The 19,120-nt window shown below is 65.7% G+C and overlaps 2 protein-coding genes across 4 annotated transcripts; both read left to right on the forward strand.

Annotated features, from left to right (window-relative positions):
• The first annotated feature begins 865 nt into the window (after positions 1-865).
• Positions 866-7,259, forward strand: PYGO2 (pygopus family PHD finger 2). 2 transcript variants are annotated; one of them, XM_075122774.1, is made up of 3 exons: positions 866-884; positions 2,854-2,903; positions 3,578-7,259. In XM_075122774.1, the coding sequence occupies exons 2-3, from the start codon at positions 2,862-2,864 to the stop codon at positions 4,640-4,642; spliced, it is 1,107 nt and encodes a 368-aa protein (XP_074978875.1). In that variant the 5' UTR covers positions 866-884; positions 2,854-2,861; the 3' UTR covers positions 4,643-7,259. The 2 variants fall into 2 exon arrangements, with proteins under 2 accessions (XP_074978875.1, XP_048684530.2); XM_048828573.2 differs by lacking the exon at positions 866-884 and adding an exon at positions 972-1,188.
• Positions 7,260-8,452: 1,193 nt separating this feature from the next.
• Positions 8,453-18,766, forward strand: PBXIP1 (PBX homeobox interacting protein 1). Of its 2 annotated transcripts, none has more exons than XM_048828551.2 (11): positions 8,453-8,568; positions 12,211-12,304; positions 12,830-12,935; positions 13,543-13,619; positions 14,648-14,816; positions 15,511-15,717; positions 15,797-15,820; positions 16,025-16,095; positions 16,457-16,582; positions 17,046-18,160; positions 18,534-18,766. In XM_048828551.2, exons 2-11 carry the CDS (start codon positions 12,245-12,247, stop codon positions 18,658-18,660), a joined length of 2,082 nt encoding a protein of 693 aa, XP_048684508.2. In that variant the 5' UTR covers positions 8,453-8,568; positions 12,211-12,244; the 3' UTR covers positions 18,661-18,766. The 2 variants fall into 2 exon arrangements, with proteins under 2 accessions (XP_048684508.2, XP_074978858.1); XM_075122757.1 differs by having other exon boundaries at positions 12,211-12,286.
• Positions 18,767-19,120: the final 354 nt, after the last annotated feature.

Consider the following 19,120-nt stretch of genomic DNA (forward strand, 5'->3'; position numbering starts at 1 on the left):
CCCGCCCAGGTGCCTCCTGCCGCAGTTGGCGGCTGCAAATGAGGTAACATCCCAGCAGCGAGCGGGCAAGCAGAGCATCGCCCCAGCCCTGTGTCCAGCTGCCCCCCAGCCACGGCCGTTCAGAGCGGGGCCAGGGCTCAGCCACCACCTGCGACGGCTGCTCACACCAGGCCGGGCTGGAGGTGCTGGACAGCCCCAGCGAGCTGGGCTGGGAGCACCTGGCCCAGCCCGGCCCTGCCTCCTGGGGGAAGCAGTGGGGGGCAAAGGGGGGAGCTCAGGCTCTGGCTCCCTGGGGCTTGGCCTCCCTCTAGTCCCCGGGCAGGGCCCAGCTTGGGGGTGCCCATAGGCAGGGGCCCCAGCGAGGGGCTCAGCTCCCAGGGTGGGGGGCTCAGGTGCCTGGCAGCAGCCTGGCTCCCCGAGCTGCAATGGTCTGTTCCAGCACTCCCCCTCTCCCCGGTGTGTGGAATAGTCTGCTGCAATGGTCTGCTCCAGCGCCCCCCCCGGTTCTGCAGCAATGGTCTGTTCCAGCGCCCCCCCTCCCCAGTGTGTGGAATAGTCTGCCCCATGGTCTGTTCCAGCGCCCCCCCCCTCCCCGGTGTGTGGAATAGTCTGCCCCAATGGTCTGTTCCAGCGCCCCCCCCCGGTTCTGCAGCAATGGTCTGTTCCAGCGCCCCCCCTCCCAGTGTGTGGAATAGTCTGCCCCAATGGTCTGTTCCAGCGCCCCCCCCTCCCCGGTGTGTGGAATAGTCTGCCCCAATGGTCTGTTCCAGCGTCCCCCCCGGTTCTGCCGCAATGGTCTGTTCCAGCGTCCCCCCTCCCCAGTGTGTGGAACAGTCTAACCCCAGGCGTGTGTAGGGCTCGCCCCCCGTTTCCCGCTTGGAATGGTTTGTCCCGCCTACCGCACATGGAGTGGTGGGGCCCGCCCCTGGGAATGGTTTATTCCCCCCCCCCCCCCCCGCGGTGGTAGGGCCTGGCCAGTTTCCGGTTCCGGCGCGGCCGCCCTGAGTGCGGGCAGGAGCCATGGCGCTGCCCGGGCCCCCCCGGCTCTGAGCCCCGGGCCCCCCATGGCGGCTCCGCACCCCGAGAAGCTGGAGGGAGGAGTCCCGGCCCCGCCGCCCCCCCCGGGGCCCCCCAACCCGCCGGGCAGTGGCCCCCCCGGCGGGCCCGGCAGGAAGCAGGGGAAGGGGGGTGAGAGCGGGGCGGGGGGGGCCGTGGGGGTGTAACCGGGGGGGCTGGGGCCGCGGGGCGGGGGGGGTCTGTGGGGGTGTAACTGGGGGGGCTGGGGCCGTGGAGCGGCGGGTGCTTGGGGGTTCGGGGGGGCTGGGGGCGGAGGGGCCTGTGGGGGTGTAACCGGGGGGGGCTGGGGCCGCGGGGTGGGGCGGCCCGGGGAGGGTGTGACTGGGGGGGGGCTGGGGCCGCGGGGTGGGGCGGCCCGGGGAGGGTGTGACTGGGGGGGGGGCTGGGGCCGCGGGGTGGGGCGGCCCGGGGAGGGTGTAACTGGGGGGGGGCTGGGGCCGCGGGGGGGGGGGCGGCCCGGGGAGGGTGTAACTGGGGGGGGGCTGGGGCCGCGGGGGGGGGGCGGCCCGGGGAGGGTGTGACTGGGGGGGGGCTGGGGCCGCGGGGTGGGGCGGCCCGGGGAGGGTGTGACTGGGGGGGGGCTGGGGCCGCGGGGTGGGGCGGCCCAGGGAGGGTGTAACTGGGGGGGGGCTGGGGCCGCGGGGGGGGGGCGGCCCAGGGAGGGTGTGACTGGGGGGGGGGCTGGGGCCGTGGAGCGGCGGGTGCTTGGGGGTTCGGGGGGGCTGGGGGCGGAGGAGCCTGTGGGGGTGTAACCGGGGGGGGCTGGGGCCGCGGGGCGGGGCGGGGCGGCCCGGGGGGGGGCTGGGGGCACTCGAAGGGGATGAGGGAACTGTGGCAAGGCGGATTGGCGGGGGCTGGCAGGGCCAGGGGGGCTTTGAGGGATGTGGGGCGCCGGCGCTGGCAGGGCTGTTGCGGGACTGGTAAATGCTGGGCTGTAGCGAGGGGTGGTGGGGTCTGTATGGCACCCTTCTCCCCTGAGCAGGGCCACGTTACTGGCCCCTATGTCTGGGGCTCTGCACGGAGAGCCTGGGCCATGGGTCCCTGCCCCATGGTGCTTCCAAGGGGGTCTGGCCGTTCCCCGGCTGAGGTGTGCCTGGCCTCCCCCAGCAGGGCACGGCCCAGCAGGCCTGTGGAACATGGTGTGGTTGGCAGGCGTTTTTGCAGCGCAGGAGGGGCCGGCGTGCAGAGGCCGAGCTCGGTCCTGGCGGGGTGCAGCAGCCGTCCCCTCCGGCCCTTCCTGCACACAGGTTGCATTGCACGGGCAACGGTTGCGCTGAAGCCATCTGGAGCCTGGCCCTTTGTGGGGGAAGGGAACGCGTTCACCAGGGACCGGAGCTCTTGGGGGAGCTGGACCGGGACGCCAGCCACTCTGCACGCGGCTGAGAACTGGGTTTTTTATGCAGGGCCATGGTGCGGCTCAGTCCTGGGGCCATGGGCTGCTCCTGTTCTCCCTAGATGAGTTATCCATGACCTTCTCAGGCCATAAAGTTCTTCTGTCCCATCATTAGTGGTCTGGAAACGCTGCCCGTGCCTTGGAGCCTGCCCAGCCCCTGCCCTGGGGGAGCAGGTCAGGTTTGAGAACAGGGAGGCTTCATGGGAGAAGAGAGTTTGGGGGTGTCTGTTCTTTGTGCAGGGCCCGCTTGAGACAGTGAGCATAGGGTTGGCGGAGATGCTGGTCCTTATTTTCCCTCCATACGTAGGTCGGGGGGAAATGGGGGCAGGATGTCTTCAGGGCATGCCAGGGTTGACTGCACTCACTGACGCTTCCTCTCACAGGTCTGCAAATGAAGAGCCCTGAAAAGAAACGGCGCAAATCCAACACTCAGGTAGGGGGCACAGCTGGGACCCTGTGCATTCAAACCCCGTGATAGAAGGGTGGGGGCCAGGTGGTCAGCCCAGCACCACGACACGAGTGCATGCATGGCACCTGGGGGAAAGAACCCCAAAAGGTTCTGGTGGCACAGACAGCCCCACCCACAGCAGGTTGGAGCCAAACCCTGGGGCTGCTTGGAGTGTCCTGCAGCTTGTACTATGAGAGCAAGGGAGCTGGCCCTGCATCAGGGCCGATGGACGGACATGCACACCCCCATGGAGCAGCGCACAGCCAGTGGGGGCTGTACGGGCAGTGGTGCCCATCCTTAAAAGCCGCCGGTGCTGGCTGTGCCCATGGGCTAGGGACTATCCCAGTGCCTCAGATGCCTTTGACATGGATGGCGCTAGGAGCCCAGGGTCCCTGCTCCAGCCAGGGCTTATTTTCCCCTCTCCCAGTAGCGTGAGGCTCCGGGAGGGGCAGCTTCCTGCTGCTCTGAATGCCGTGGGTTGCCAGGCTATGCAGAGGAACTAGTGGGCTTGGCCCTGCCAGTTTTCGCTCTCTCTCCTCCCAGGCCCTTCCTGGCACCAGCAGGAGCTGAGGGCCTTGTGCTTCTGGCAGGTTGGGCCCCACATGCCTGATTGTTGCATGGGTGAGCCCCTCACTAACTCCTGTGCCTTTTCCCCACAGGGCCCTGCCTATTCCCATCTCTCGGAGTTCGCCCCGCCCCCAACTCCAATGGTCGACCACTTGGTGGCCTCCAACCCCTTTGAAGATGACTTTGGAACGCCTAAAGTGGGGGCCTCGTCGGCTCCGTTCCTTGGCAACCCTGTGCCCTTTGGGAACTTCCGCATGCAGGGGGGCATGACATCCCAGGTGCCACCAGGCTACGGAGGGGGCCCCCAGGCCATGCGGAGGCAGCCCCCGCCCTTTGCCCCGAGCCAGATGGGCCCAGCCTTCAGCATGCCCCCCCAGAACCCCAACTACGTGCAGCCTGGTGGCATGAGCTTCCCCAGCCAGCCCTTCAACCAGCCTCTCGGACAGAACTTCAGCCCCCCCGCAGGGCAGCTCATGCAGGGGCCAGTCGGGGGCTTTGGGCCCATGATCTCCCCCACCATGGGGCAGCCTCCCCGGGGAGACATGACACCAGGGCCTGCCCTGAATCCCCCTGCTGGCCCCCCCATGGCCCAGAGATTCAGTCAGCCTGCCAATCTCTTTGGACAGTCTCCCATGCAGCGGCCCAGCCAGAACCTGCCCCCAAACACCAGCCCCTTCCCTGGGGCTGACCCTGGCTTCCCGACTGGAGGGGATGATGGGGGGAAGAACCTCAACCCCCCTCCCAGCACCTTCAGCCAGGACCTGCACTCAGGCTCACCAGCCGCAGTGAATGGGGCCCAGCCGAGCTTCGCCCCCAGCAGCGCCAGCCGGAGCAGCAGCACCCCCGAAACTAACAGCCTCCCTCCCTCCAGCAAGGCATCTGGCAACTCTGGGCACCAGCCACCGCCGGGCCTGGTGTACCCTTGCGGGGCCTGCCGCAGCGAGGTGAACGATGACCAGGACGCCATCCTGTGTGAGGCCTCCTGCCAGAAGTGGTTCCACCGGGAGTGCACAGGCATGACGGAGAATGCCTACGGGCTGCTCACCACCGAGGCCTCGGCCGTCTGGGCCTGTGACTACTGCCTGAAGACCAAGGAGATCCAGTCAGTGTACATCCGGGAGGGTATGGGGCAGCTGGTGGCAGCCAATGACGGCTGAGTGGGCGCTGGGCCCAGCTAGGGAGGGGCCATGCTACCCTCACCTTGTACAGATCCCTGCTTGGTTTTCGGGCCACTCCCCCCCACCCTTCTTTTGTAGCCACCTCTCTCCCTGCGTGCAAGAGACAATGTTGAGTGCTGGCGTCTGGCTTTGGTAAAGTTTCCTCTCTGTTCTTGCTCATCTGTGTGGCTGGACCTGGTGCAGCTCATGCCCCTTTTAAAATACTCGGAGCATCCATCGGAACGAGAGGCAAGACCAGTTCCTGCCCCGCCCCCCTCCTTACCCCCACACCTGCCAGCCCAGAGTGTGAAGTCCAGAATGGGGCTCTGAGGTCTCTGTCACTGGCCAAGCTGAGCAGCCAGTGGTGCCAGAATTTCTGTCTGGAGGCAGAGTAAACAACTGTCCCACAGAGAGCCCTGGGGAAGGGGGTATCCTGCAAATGCTGATGCTTGGAGCAGTCTCTGTGGGGTAGAAGTGGGGCAGAGCTGGCGGGGGTTGTGTCCTGGTGGTGGGGGAGCTGTGGTGTGACCACTAGAGCTGGGAGCTCAGGCCAGAGCAGCGTTACAGATCCCCTGCCCCCGGCAGCCAGGGCTGGGCTCTGTCTCCTGGCAGGGGCTTGTAGCAGAACCAGCACACTGAGCCCTTTGCACTGGGGGGGTGTCCCACCCCTGAACTGCCGCTTCCCAAGCAACACTCGGCCCTGTGCTGTTGCCGGAGGGGAGGGCGGTGGGTCTGTGGCACAGGGTGTGGCTGCCAGCGTGCCTCTGAGCAGCTGGGAAGGCAGCTTTCGCTCCCTTTCCCCAGGCCGTGTCCGGTGCCCTGCACGCGTTCTCACGCCTCGCCGGGATTCCACGCATGTCCCGAGTAGCTACAACGCAGGCCCCTTGGAGCGCAGCCCCAGCCTGCTCTGCCTGGCTGGGCTGAGCCAGGCCTGCTCCTGGCCTGCTGCAGGCGTGAGGTGGCTTCTCCTGGTCACTGATCACTCTTGAATAGCATCTGTGATGGGACCCCCGGCCCCAGTGCTCTCGGCACCCTGCCCCCCTGGGAGGAACAGCTCTGCGGGTTTCTGTAAAGCTCCAGCCCTGGACCCAGATTAGGTGAGACCCAGCTTTGGTTATGAGTCACCTTCCAGCCCGAGGGGCTGCTGAGAGCAGCTGGGAGACGTGGCCCCAGGGGCTCCACAGCCATCATTAGATGTCCTCACACTTTGGGCTGCTCCATTTCATCATTGGTTGGACGGTGCCTGTTGCCTCCTGGGCGCCCATGAAAGCCAGTGGGCGGTTACGCAGCTGAGCAGAAGCTGTGCGTGCCCCTTTCTACCGTGAGTTATGTCACATGTGGCAGGCTGTGGGGCTGGGAGGCGCGGCAGGTCCCACTGTGGCCGGAGCGTGGGGGGTGCACAGGTCGGAAATGCACATGTTGTGAGCCGGCCACATCCTCTGGCACAGCGGGACCCAGGCCCGTGGAAGCAGCTTCTGAACGGCATGGCACTGTCAGCTCAGTCTGTCCGGGAGTCCCTCCTGCCCCCCTTCCCACGCACAGGCAGTAGGCAGCAGTGCGTGTGAAGGTGTTTTCGTGGGGTGGCCAGCAGCCCAGCACAGAGGTGCCTCCCTTCCATCTGTACCAGGGATGTAGCCTGCTGCAGGGCTTGTCTCCCTGGCTCCCAACCTCCCGTGCTGCTCCGATCACCAGCCCATTGGGTTCCTGCGGCTGCCTGTCCAGCTGCTGTCATGACCGGTCCTGTGGGGGCTCAGGCAGGCCGCGGCTGCACTCGGTCGTGTTTGTGAAGGTCTCTCAGCTCCCACGCTTTTAACTCAAAGCGGGGATTCTGGAACAGACTCCCAGATTCAGGGCCCTGCGTTTACTTCTGGTGTCAGCAAGAGCTGCAGAGCCCCAGGGGCTGAGCGCACCCCTTAGCCGGTGCAGGGGGCAGCTTGCTTCCCACCAGTGGTGCAGAGTGAGATTAGCAAGCCAGGTGTAGGGGTGTAACTGTCTGGAACCAGTTACAGCAGAGAGAGAGAGACTCCTGGGGGGAGCGGGGAACCCAGAGCCTGGCCTGGTAGATGGGATGGGATCTTACTGCTCCAAATGGCTGAGGGAGGTGGGCAGGCCAGTGGTGGGGGCCTGTCATGAGCTGTGGGTGGGGAATGGACAGGGTGAGTGGGCTGAGCTGAGAAGCACTGGGAGCAGCTTGGCGCATGGCACAGGGGCTGTGTTGGTAGGCGCACACTTTACCCAGCTGCGTACACACGTTGCCCGGATGCAGGACTGCTAGCTGGCTAACAGCTGCTCGTATTTAGTAGCCATGGGTCATCCCAACCCTCGCTGGGCACCCTGGACAGGGCTGCAGCTGGCCTGTGTGCTGTGTGAGGGGCTTGGAGCTGGCTGGGCCCTGCTGCTCTCAGGTGTGTTGGGGAAATCTCCTGGGTTTGTTAATTTTTTGCTGTTTTGATGACTTGTTCCCTTTTGTAAAGTGGTTGCTGGTGTGGTTTGTAATAGTTTTTAACCTCCCAGAGCTTTCTGCAGGACCAGGGGGCACAGTCTTGCCCCATTTTAACCGTCTGAGCATTAAAGGAAAACTTTTTGTATTGTCCAGCTATAAAACTCTTTGAAATCAGACTCTTGTCTGTCCGTCCATCTGAGACACATAAGAACGGCCATGCTGTGTCAGACCAAAGGTTCATCCAGCCTAGTGTCCTGTCTGCCGACAGTGGCCAATGCCAGGTGCCCCAGAGGGAGCGAACCTAACAAGTAAGGATCAAGTGATCTCTCTCCTGCCATCCATCTCCACCCTCTGACAGAGGCTTGGGACACCATTCCTTACCCAGCCTGGTTAATAGCCATTAATGGACTTAACCTCCATGGATTTATCCAATTCTCTCTTAAACCCTGTTATAGTCCTAGTCCTCCCCTTTGTGGACCTCCTCAAGCAAGGAGGTCCACAGCTTTACTGTGCGCTGAGTGAAGAAGAACTTCCTTTTATTTGTTTTAAACCTGCTACCCATTAATTTCATTTGGTGGCCCCTAGTTCTTCTATTATGGGAACAAGTAAATAACTTTTCCTTCTTCACTTTCTCCACACCACTCATGAGTTTATAGACCTCTATCCTATCCCCCCTTAGTCTCCTCTTTTCCAAGCTGAAAAGTCCTAGCCTCTTTAATTTCTCCTCATAGGGGACCTGTTCCAAACCCCTCATTGTTTTAGTTGCCCTTTTCTGAACCTTTTCTAATGCCCCCTGTTGCATTGGGTTCGTTTTGCTGAACTGGGGCCCCCTTAGCTGAGAAGTTCTGCTCTGTTAGCCTCTCCCAGGATGGTGCCAGCAGTGACCCCCCAGCCTGGTATATTAGCTGGTGCTCGAGCTGGTTATCGGCACCCCCGGGTAGCATCTAGCCTGCCCCAAGAGTCCAAGGCCCAGGCTTCGCTGGCCCTTTTGTCGACGCAAAGCAACGAGTGGTGGGAAGGCCAGCAGCCCTGTGCAGGGCAGGTGCCTGTCGGCCTCCCTGCTCCCCTTGCCCCACGGGGGCTTTGCTGGGGGAGCCGAGCCCCGAGGGGTGACACAGGCCTTTCCTTGCCACGCGCGCTCCTGGGCGTCGCCCCCGGGGGCGAGGCCGGCGGGCGGGAGGAAAGGGCCGGTCGCCCCCACGGGGCCGCCCCCCAGCTGGGGGGTTGGTCCTGCCAGGGCTGGCCCCGTCCCGAGCGCTGGGGGGGGGAGAGTCCCTGTCTCCTCCTCACTGCCCCCCCCCCCGACAGCTGGGAGCAGGGGGTGGCTGCTATTGGCTGCGCGGGTCACGTGCGCCCTCCCCGCCCGCCCCGAGTGTTGCGAGCAGCTGGCGGAGTTTGATACAAAGTTGCTGCCGCGCGCCGGAGCCGGGACCCTCCCGGGAGACGGAGCCGGGACCCCAGCGCCCCCGCCAGCCCGGAGCAGGTCAGTGAGGCCGCGGGGAGCGGAGCCCCTGGCCCGGCTGCAGCCCGCGTCCCGGGGGGCTGAGGTTGGGGTCTCGCAGGTCCCATCGCCCCGTTCCCAGGGCAGCCCCCTTCTGGCCTGGCCAGGGGCGCGGCCGGGCGGGCCGGTGCTCGGAGAGGACCCCGGGGGTTGGGCGCCTTCACCGGCGGGTGCAGGATAGTCTGGGCGAGCGGCTGAGCCCGAGCTGGGTGGGGGCCCCTGGCACGCAGCCCAGTGGGGTGAGCGGCGGGGATCTGCCGGCCCGGTGCGCCCAGCCTTGGGTCCTGTTCCCGAGTGGGCAGAGGGGCTGGCTGGGAGCGGGGGTCCTGCGAGGCCGAGAACCCTGCACTGGGTGAGTTTAGCTAGGGACCCCCTCCATTCACCAGCTCAGGGTGGCCCCTGAAAGTGCCCGGCAGCAGGCGCCGGGCCAAGGCGCCCGACGATGCCCTTGGCGCCTTCGCCGGGCCGGGCCTTCCACAGCACAGCAGAGTCTCACCCGAGGATCAGGTTCCTCCGCTCTGCTCCCTGCCCGGCCCCTGGGGCTGTGCCCGCCGCCCCACGTCGCTCTCCCAGTGTGCCCGCTCCCGCTGCCATGGCGTCCCCGGGGAGGGAGTCTCACCCGCCCGGCTCCGATAAACTCGTTTCTGCCACTTCCTTCCCGTGAGGCGCTGCCAGCAGAGACGGCTGCTGTGCAGCGCCCGGGGAGCAGGGGACAGAATGGCACCCCCCTGCCCAGCCGTGCCCAGGGGCCCGTCGTGCTGAGCTGCAGCTGCCCTGTCCCCATGGAGCCGCGGGGCAGATGGAGCGTCACCATCTCTACTTCCACCTGCTCAACTGCGTTAAAAGCAGCTAAAAGTAGCTCCCCCCTGTCGCTTTCCCATGTTGCAACTGGTGTCATTGGCCTGGGGATCGGGAGGGGGAGGGGAGGCAGGGGCTGGGCCGAGGGGAATGCAGGGTGGGGGCTGCGCAGGGAACAGGACCGTGTGGGGAGACGGGTGCCCCGGGCAGCTCTCCAGGAAGCTTGGCTCATGCTTGAAGCCCTGCTGTAGACCAGGGATTCTTAACCGTTTTCTTTCTGAGGCCCCCCCCCCAACATGCTATAAAAACTCCAGGGCCCCCCCCTAGGCCACAGTAACTGGTTTTCTGCATACAAAAGCCAGGGCCGGTATTAGGGGGTAACAAGCAGGGCAATTACCTGGGGTCCACATGCCACAGGGGCCCCCATGAAGCTACATCAGTCAGCTTCGGCTTCAGCCCTGGGTGGTGGGGCAGCTCAGGGCCTCGGACTTCAGCCCCATGCGGTGGGGCTTCGGCTCTCTGCCCTGGGCCCCAGCAAGTCTAACGCTCGCCATGCTTGGAGAACCCCATGAAACCTGCTTGCAGCTCCCCAGGGGCCTCGGACACCTGCTTGAGAACCACTGCTGTAGACCCTCTTGAGTCACCCCAGGGGCTGGGCCGTGGGCCCCCTCAGGCTGCACCCGCATTCTGCAGGGCCCAGCTGGGTCTCACCTGCCTGCAGCGTTTCCTCCCTTTCCTCACCTTGGGGCACTTCCTGCTTCTCTTGAGAACTTGGTGACCTGCCCTGGGAGAGCGAGTGCTCGAGAGGGCAGGGCTGCAGCCAGGATCCTCCTGCGCTCCCCTGGGCTGGTGCTGAAGTGGGAGAGCCCAAACCTCACAGCCGCCCCAGGACAGGGGCAGGATCTTTATCCCCATTGTACTAATGGGGAAACCAAGGCACATGGCGGGGAAGGGACTCCCTCAAGGTCACACAGTGAGTCTGTGGCATCAAAGCCAGGAATAGAACCCAGGAGTCCTGGCTCCCAGCCCCCACTGTCCTGCTTGCCACAGGTATGTCTATTAAGGGCTCCCTCCCAGCTCAGCTCTTCCTTTTATGTGAACCAAACCTGTGTGACTTCATCTTACTGTCATGGAAACGTTGTGATGTCATGGAGTTTGCTTTGTGACGTCACTGCAGGGGCAGTTGGGGTGAGGTCTGCTCCGGGTGGGAAGGAAGCTCCTGGGTGAAATCCCAAGAGCCCCAGGGGCAGGGAGCTCAGAGACGGGCAATTGGGAGTGACCCCTCTCTCTAGAACCACCTGGAGCTCCAGTCCCAGCCCGAGTCTGAGGAGCCTGGCACCTGGACTCCCTCCCCTTCTCTGGGCTGCCAGCTGTCGTCTGAGGCCTGGGGCTTCATACACCATTGTCACGGAGTCCCTGGGCGATGCTCTGGAACTGCTCCCCATGAAGCCAGTCAGGACTCTGGGGCAGTCGCCTTTCTGTGAGCAGCCTGTCTTCAGGACACACAGCTCACCCGGCTTCCACCTTCCTGGGTCTGACCTCGGAGCATTCAGCATCCTCTGCCCCTCCGTGCGCTTCCCCCAGCGAGTCCGCTCAGGCGGGGCTCCTGGGGAAGCCAGAGGGTCCTGCACCCCAACTCCGCAGTCAGACGTGACTCTCAGCCAGCCAGTAAAACAGAAGGTTTATTAGACGACAGGAACATGGTCTAAAACAGAGCTTGCAGGTGCAGAGAACGGGACCCCTCAGCTGGGTCCATTCTGGGGGGCAGTGAGCCAGACAACCACGTCTGCACTTCACTCCATGTCCCAGCCAGCCCCAAACTGAAAACCCCCTCCAGCCCCTCCTCCTCTGGGCTTTGTTCCTTTCCCGGGCCAGGTGGTCACCTGATTCCTTTGTTCTCCAACCCTTCAGCTCTCACCTTGCAGGGGGGGAAGGGCCCAGGCCATCAGTTGCCAGGAAACAGGGTGTTGGCCATTCTCTGTGTCCAGACTCCTGCACACACCTGCCCTCTAGGGCTCTGCAATGATCATACACCCTTACTCCACCCCCTAGATACTTAAGAACTGCCTAGGGGAAACTGAGGCACCCCCCCAACTATTCAGAGGAAACATTAAGAACAGTCCCACTTCGTCACAACCATGTCCTGTGCCAGCTGGGAATGCCCCCGCCCCCAGGGGTGGGCCGGGGCTCCTTGGCAGCTGGGCAGGGGAATGCGGTAGCTGGCTCCTCCCTTCCCCTGATCTCCAGCCCTCAGAACCTGTCCGGGGAATGAGGCTGCCCTCCCCACACCATGCCTGGCTGGGGGACCAGGGGTCTGTGTTATCAACGGTGCCAAACCCGCATGGGGCCGCACACTCCGAGCCCCTCCCAGTGCAGGCACCCTGACCCCACGACCCCTGCAAGGAAGAGGGGACTAATGGGTGAGAGCAGGTGGGGCTGGCAGCTCAGCCTCCTGGCTCTATTCCCAGCTCGGGTAGGAAATAAAGCCCAGTGGTTAGAGAGGGGGGGTGGGGTCTCTTCCTGGCTCCCGTCTGGCCTGGAGCTGTGTCGCACAGCAGTGGGAACATGGCGTTCCCACTCCCATTGTGAGGCCAAGCTGCACGGAAACAGGGTCTGAAGGTCTCTTTGTTTCCATTTGCAAATTTTCCTTTGCAAGTCAAATCACCCAGGGCAGAGCCTCAGCTGGGTACCCAGAGCCTGGCAAAGTCCCTGTCCCTTGTGCTCTGGGCAGTGTCTCTCCCCTGGGCCCACACGCTGGCCGTAGTCCCAGGTCGCTGCAGCCAGGTCCCTGCTGGCTGCCCCAGCACTGACCCCTCTGTCCTGCAGGTGGGATCCGGGCTGTCCTGGGACCGGAGCAGGAATGGCTGAGAACTCGGACTCGCGGGACTCGGATAACAGCTGGGTGATCGCAGGCTCCGGGGTACAGGAGGAGGCCCTGGGCTGCAGGGTGGAGATGTACCAAGGGGGGGACCAGAACTTGCCCTGGCCAAGGTGGTCTCTTCGGTTCTTGCTCCTTTTCCCGCTGGTCTGGGGTGCAGAGCTCCTCGGGGGTAGGGGGCTTTCCCTGGCCTCTGCTGAACACCCAGCTGCTGAAACCCCCTTTACCAGCACTCCCTAAATCCCTGCCCCTCTCGCGAGGGGAGCAGCTGCTGCCTCCTGCTCGGGGGTCTTGGGGGACTCCGAGCTGCCTGCCCTTGGGCAAGGGGTGTCATTGTGCTCCCCCCCCCCCTTGGGTTGGTGGCGGTACGGGGTCCAGGCCCAAACCGTGGGCCCCAAACACATCCCAGGGGGCAGCAGGGGTGGGGATCTGAAACCCAGGAACTCTCATTTCAGCATCCGAGGGTCTTCCCTGCTGTCCCTGGCAGGGCGGGGCAGGGCTGGGCTGTGCCTGGGGAGCACCAGGGGGCAGGTAGGGACTGGGGTAACCAGCCCTCTGTGTCTCCAGGGTTTTCCTGTGGAAACCGTGGGCCCAGAGCTGGGCGCAGCCACCCAGACACCCGCAGATGAGGAGCCAGCAGGACACACCATCCCCAAGGGGCACCACACCGAGGGTGCGCACATGGGCACGTGAACGGAGCAGATATGGGATGAGCCCCACTAGTGCAGCCCCCTGGCTGTCTGCCCCCAGCTTCCCTCTGCCCAGCCCCCTGGCTGTCTGCCGGCTTCCCTCTGCCCAGCCCCCCCCACCCCCGTCTCACCCAGCCCCCTGGGCTGTCTGTCCCCAGCTTCCAGCCCGTCTGCATGGCACAGCCCCCTGGCTGTCTGCCCCCGGCTTACCCTCATCCAGCCCCCCTGGCCTGCCCAGCTCTCTCACCGTCTGCCCCTAGTTCCCCACCAGCCCTCTCACCCTGCCCAGTCCTTCTTCCTCTCAATCTCCCTGTCCTGCCCCGTCCCCCCCACTCGCCCCATGGGTTGCTCTGGCCTCCTGGCTGGGTTCTCAGCTCTCTCTTCCACTTTGGGCTGAGGGAGAGGATCCCTGGGCCCCTTTTGGCTGGGGGCGGAGGGGGTGGGGGGCTTCCGCAGGTGCCCAGCAGGGCTTCTGCATTGGGCAAGAAGGGCCCTAGCTCCCGTCCCCCTCCCCCGGCACTGGGGACACGCTGGCCTCCCCACTCGCTGCCCTCTGGGCCGCTGGATGCTAACAAGGCCATCTCTCCCCAGCCAGCGCCTCTCCAGGCAAGAAGAGTGAAGGCTCCCAGCTGAACACGTCCCCCTGTCCTGAGGAGGCTGAGTTCAAGGTACGTTTACTGAGGGAGGGTCACAGATGCCCACGCCAGAGACCCACCCCCAAGTGATCCCTAGAGCAGAGCGGTTAGAAAACCAGCCACTCGGTGATGGAGAACCCAGTACTACCCAATGGTTAATTCCCCTCACAGTTAAATATTTACACCTGACTTGCAGTCTGAATTTGTCTAGCTTTAACTCCCAGCCACGGCTCCGGATAGACCTTCCTCTGCTAGACGGACGAGCCCCTGATTTAATATTTGTTCCCAGGTAGATCCTCAGAGGGGGGATCAAGTCACCCCTGAACCGGTTCTTTGTTCAGCTAAGTACATCAGCTCAGAGAGCTCAATCAGTACAACTGACCAACCAGCCAAACCGCATGCTTCTCCGCTGCTGGCTGGACCTGTGAGGACCCAGCACCCGCAGCACCGTTCCCACTAAGCTGTTTGCACGTGCGCACGGCTCCTAAACCCCGTGCACATGGCGAAACCCCGCCCACCCAGCAATCTGCACAGAAGAAATTTTTCGCGCACACGGCCTGTCAAAAATTAGAGGGAACGTTGCCCGCAGGAGAGAGTTACGAGGAGATGGACAAAGATTACAGTTGGTACTTCTGGTGCATTAGCTGGTAGTGCTTGGAGCATGGCCCTCAGCTGCACGCAGGGATCCAGGCTCGCTCCCCTGATCCCTGCACCCAACCAAGATTGGGCGACAGCAGACGCCCTGCAGCTGGATTTTGTAGATAAATGCTCAGATCTGTCCCCCAGCAAGGGGGGTGTTAGCTTTGGCAGCCTAGGTAACGAGGCCAGTATGCATCATTACCTAATCCCTGATGTCGGGGGTCGGATCTAGAGCTAGACTCCCATGCTGCCTTGTCGTGATGGGGGAAGGTGCTAGACAAGCCAGGGCACACAGCCCCACCCGGGGTCTCTTCTGCAGAGCTCCTGCCCGCTGGGACCAGGGTGCCCTGCCTGCGTCCCGGGAGGAGGACCACATGGGGGTGGGCGGCGCATGGATCCTGACAGCGTTGCTCTGTCCCCAGGACTCTGAGGAGTATCCCCGGGAGACCCCAAGCCCAGCAGCCTCCCCCAGGCCTGGCGCTCTGGGCCACGAGGCGCCAGAGATCCAGGCGCAGGAAGGGCCAGGCTCCGAGGGCCCCAAGCTGGGCTCTGACACCAACACCTCAGGCTCCGCGCCCACTGGCAGAGCAGGTGGGTCCCAAGTCACTGGGCGGCTCCAGGGACAGGCTCCAGGGTTGGGCCACAGGGGTGCTGTGCAGGACTCGCCCCTAGAGACTGGTGCACAGCCCCCACCCCTCTACAGAGAGCTCAGTGGGGAGCCTGTCTGAGTGTTGGGGGGGCCCAGCTCAGTAGGTGTTTGTCTCAGGGGAGAGAGAGTGTGGGAGGGAACCATGGCTCAATGGTGGGGGCTGCTTAGCAGGGGGCTGGTCTGAATGTGGTGGCGGGGCAGGGCCTGGCTCAATGGGGGCTGGTCTGAGTTTCTGGGGGCGGGGCCTGGTTCAGCGGGGGCGGGGCCTGGCTCAGTGGGGGTGGGGCCGAGTTTCTGGGGGCAGGGCCTGGCTCAGTGGGGGCTGGGCCGAGTGTCTGGGGGCGGGGCCTGGCTCAGTGGGGGTGGGCTGAGTGGCTGGGGCGGGGCCTGGCTCAGTGGGGGCGGGCTGAGTGGCTGGGGCGGGGCCTGGCTCAGTGGGGGCGGGCTGAGTGGCTGGGGCGGGGCCTGGCTCAGTGGGGGCGGGCTGAGTGGCTGGGGCGGGGCCTGGCTCAGTGGGGGCGGGGCTGAGTGGCTGGGGCGGGGCCGGGCCTGGCTCAGTGGGGGCGGGGCCAAGTGGCTGGGGGCGGGGCCTAGCTCCCTGAGGTGCTCTCGGTGGGCTCCTCTCATTCTCCGCAGGGGAGCCGCAGGAGGAGGGGAGCAGCAGCGAGGATGATGCCGCGGGTCTGCGCTGGCAGCAGCTGCAGGACTCACGCCAGGCCCCGTGGGGCCCTGCCGAGCGCCGTGGGGCCCAGGCAGCCAGTGACGGGGAGAGCGGGCTCCGTGTGAATTCATGCCTTCTGGGCGTGCTGGCGCTCCTGGGCATCGGGCTCCTGGCCTTCTCCGGTGAGTGAGGCCCTGTGGCTGCTGGGGGGCAGATGGGGCTGATGCTGGCGTCTCCTTCACCGTCTACTTCTCTCCCCAGGTGCCATCTACGACCCTGGGGATGGTAAGTACTGGGGGTCTCCCCCTCACTGACCAGCCGCGCTGCTCCAGCCCCGCTCGCCGGGCCTCCGCCTGTCTCCGACCCCCAGACTCCCCGCTTAGGGAGCGAAGGGGGCAGTGTCATTGACACCCCCCCGACCGCCTGTGTGGAGCTGCTGGGACACAGACCAGCCGGCTGTTCAAATCTCGTCTCCTTCCTTCCTGCCAGGCCCCATAGAGAGCATGGATCCCAGGGACATCCCAGATGGGGAGCAGCAGCCACTGGCTGCTGGCGTGAAGGTATGTGGCGAGGGGAGGTCTCCAGGCCTGAGACTAGCTTGGCACCCCACTGCTGAACAAGGGGGGTGTCCCCGGCATTGGCTTTGGGGGGAGCAGGGGTCCTGGAAATGCAGCCCCAGGCCTCCTTGCCTTTGTTTCCCAGGCACACAGGCCTGCGCGATACTGCCGTGAGATCCCTCCCACCCCTGGGGTAGCCAGCGCTGCAGTGAGGTCTGCCCTCCGCTGGCCCCATCCTGCTGGGGAAACTGAGGCACAGAGGGAGGCAGGGTGGGCTGGGGCAGAACTGGGAGGGGAACCCTGGCGTCCTAGCTCTCACGTGCCTGGTACAGTCACAGAGTCGAGCTTTTACCCTCGCTCGCAGGACTGGCTGCAGCAGCCCCCGCTGGACACGGCTGGGGACCCCCAGAGCCTGCACTCCATGAGCCTGCTTCTGGACAAGCTGGCCAAGGAGAACCAGGACATCCGGCTCATGCAGGCGGAGCTGCAGGTGGGTGCTTGGGGGGAGCACACGGGGGGCACTGGCTGCATCATATCCTGTCTGTGCTGTAGCTCTCGGCCAAGGGCAGAGCCAGCTCCTAGCGGGGCCAGGGCGCTCAGCTGCCTCGGGGTGAGCCGCAGCAGGTCCGTGTGGTGTCCAGGAGCCAACTCTGTGTATCGCCCTGCGGACACGTCGCCCCTTGCCGTGTCTGTGACCGGCTCGCCCGCTCTGTGCGCTGGGATGGCCCGCGGCTGAGCTCCCGGGGCAATTCCAGCCTGTGCTGGGGGGACGGGTGGACAGAGCTCGAGCCATTTGCTGTATCTGGGTGGGAGGAGCCTAACGAATAGGCAGAGCAGATATGGGCAGAGGGCACCGGGGGGTGGGTTACTGGGCAGGGCCCTGGGTCAGCCGGCGGCAGTTTGCCTCCCCCAGGCTTGGACCCGTCTGTCCTGACCCCCCCCGGTGTCCGCAGGCGCAGAAGGACGAGCTCCAGGCCCTGCTGCAGAAGAGCGAGGGGGAGAAGGCGTCGGTCGGCTCCCAGCAGCAGAGCCTGGCAGGGGAGAACGCGCGGCTCCAGCAGGCGCTGCAGCAGGCGGCCGAGGCTCACCGCTCCGCCCAGGCCGAGCTGCGGGCGCTGCGGGAGCAGCTGCAGGGCCTGGAGCAGGGGGGCGCGGCCGAGACCCCGCGGCCGAGGGAGGGGCTGGCTGCAGAGCGACCCCCCGAGGAGCAGCTGCTGCCCCAGGAGCTGGCCAGGCAGCGTGGGCTGCTGGGCTCCGTGCGGCGGGAGCTGGAGGAGGCCCTGCAGCGAGCCCAGGGCTCGGGCGGGACCGAGCGGCTGCGGGTGGAGCTGGCCGGCGTGGAGCAGCGGCTGGCACAGGAGCTGCAGCGGGCGGAGAGCGGGGAAGAGACCGACAGCGGGGGGCGCGGCGGGGAAGGCAGAGGGGCCACGGAGCCATCCCGCCCCCCGTGGCTGGAGCCACCCAAAGCTGACAGGAAGGAGGGTGGGTGGCACAAGAGGCAGGAGACCAGAGCGGAGCGGAGGCGCCGGCATGGGGACCCGGGGGGCAGGGAGAGGAGGGAGCAGGCTGGTGCCAAGCCCCCGAAGCGCCAGGAGCAGCCCGAGCCCCACAGGCGCCAGGGGCTGCGGGACGCCAGGCCGGCCAAGGACCAGAACGGGCAGCGTCGGGCGGGCGGTGGGAAGGGGGCGCTCCAGGGGCCCCACGAGCACAACGTCTTCTGGGAGCCGCCCCGGCTGCAGCGGTACCGGGCGCCCCAGGGCTGCAGCGGCGGGGCCGGCTGCGCCCGCCACGAGGGGCTGGAGCTGCTTGGGGCCGAGCTGGCGTCGGTGCAGAGGGGGCAGTTCCTGCGGCTGCTGAAGGGCTACATGGCCGGGCTGGGCTGGGGGCAGCACTTCTCGGGGCTGGCAGCCCGGCTCGACGGCGCCTTCGCCCACGACCACCCGCGCTTCCGCCACGTCGTGGAGGAGCTGGCGGAGCTGCTGGAGGAGCTGGCGGAGCAGGAGCAGGGCGACGAGGAGGCGGCCGATGACTTCGAGGAGTATGTGCTGCAGCGTTACGGGGGGGACGGGTGAGCCTGCCCCCTTCCCGCTGCCCCCTTCCCCCCCGGGCCCTACGGCGAGGACGGCTGAGCCTGCCCCCTTCCGCCCCGGGCCCTACGGCGAGGACGGCTGAGCCTGCCCCCTTCCGCCCCGGGCCCTACGGCGAGGACGGCTGAGCCTGCCCCCTTTCCGCTCCCCGCCCGGGCCCTACGGCGGGTGGGCACGTGGCACCGTCAGCCGAGGCAGCAGGGGCAGGGGAGGTGGCTCTGTGCGCGCAGGGGAGGGGAGCCGGGGCTCCCCGGTGTGTGCGGAGGGGAGGAGGAGGGAGGCCGGGGGGCATGGCCCTTTCTGCTCCCCACGAGCCCCTCCCCGCTAACCCGCCCTGTGCGTTCGGACTTGCAGCTTTGCCAGGAAGGAGAGAGCGCGGCGGCGGGCGACGCAGCAGAGCAAGGAGTGCCGTGGGCACGGCCCCCCGCGGGACAGGGACGGCCCCCGCGGGAAGGAGAACAGCCCGCCAGACAAAGGCTAGAGCCGGGAAGGCGGCGCCAGCCGAGCGGGGCCCCAGCCAGCCCTGTACTGTGTAGGGCAGCAGCCAGAGCCCTGTATGGACGCGATGTTTGTTCTGCTGCGCTGTGTCCCAGGCTGGGGGGGGCTGGGAGGGGGTGACCCCTGGGGGAAGGTGATGCCAGAGCAGGGGCGTGCCCCCTCTAAATCCGTACGGCCAGAGTTTGATCAGAGCCATCAGCCCCTGCCCAGCGCACCAGCTCTGCAAACAGCACACCCCAGGGAGATGCCAATGCAGCCGATGCCCTGTGCCTGCCGTCAGGCAGAGAGGCCCCTTCCCATGGCTGAGTTGGGGGGGCTGAGCCGTGACAAAAGGATGGGGGCATTAGGGGGTTTTCTCGGGACAGCAGGGGCCCTGAATGCTTTGCCCACAGCCTGCACTTTCCCCTGATGCAGTGCCAAAGGGCTCTCCACGGCACCCTGCC

This window comes from Caretta caretta, chromosome 24 (genome assembly GCF_965140235.1).
Source record: "Caretta caretta isolate rCarCar2 chromosome 24, rCarCar1.hap1, whole genome shotgun sequence".
In the NCBI taxonomy this organism is placed as follows: domain Eukaryota; kingdom Metazoa; phylum Chordata; order Testudines; family Cheloniidae; genus Caretta; species Caretta caretta.

Coding starts and splice junctions, on each gene's coding strand:
- PYGO2 (XM_048828573.2), top strand. CDS start 1,065: ATGGCGGCTCCGCACCCCGAGAAGCTGGAGGGAGGAGTCCCGGCCCCG. Junction 1,189..2,853: donor CAGGAAGCAGGGGAAGGGGG/GTGAGAGCGGGG, acceptor TTCCTCTCACAG/GTCTGCAAATGAAGAGCCCT. Junction 2,904..3,577: donor GGCGCAAATCCAACACTCAG/GTAGGGGGCACA, acceptor TTTTCCCCACAG/GGCCCTGCCTATTCCCATCT.
- PBXIP1 (XM_048828551.2), top strand. CDS start 12,245: ATGGCTGAGAACTCGGACTCGCGGGACTCGGATAACAGCTGGGTGATC. Junction 15,821..16,024: donor CATCTACGACCCTGGGGATG/GTAAGTACTGGG, acceptor CCTTCCTGCCAG/GCCCCATAGAGAGCATGGAT. Junction 16,583..17,045: donor TCATGCAGGCGGAGCTGCAG/GTGGGTGCTTGG, acceptor CGGTGTCCGCAG/GCGCAGAAGGACGAGCTCCA.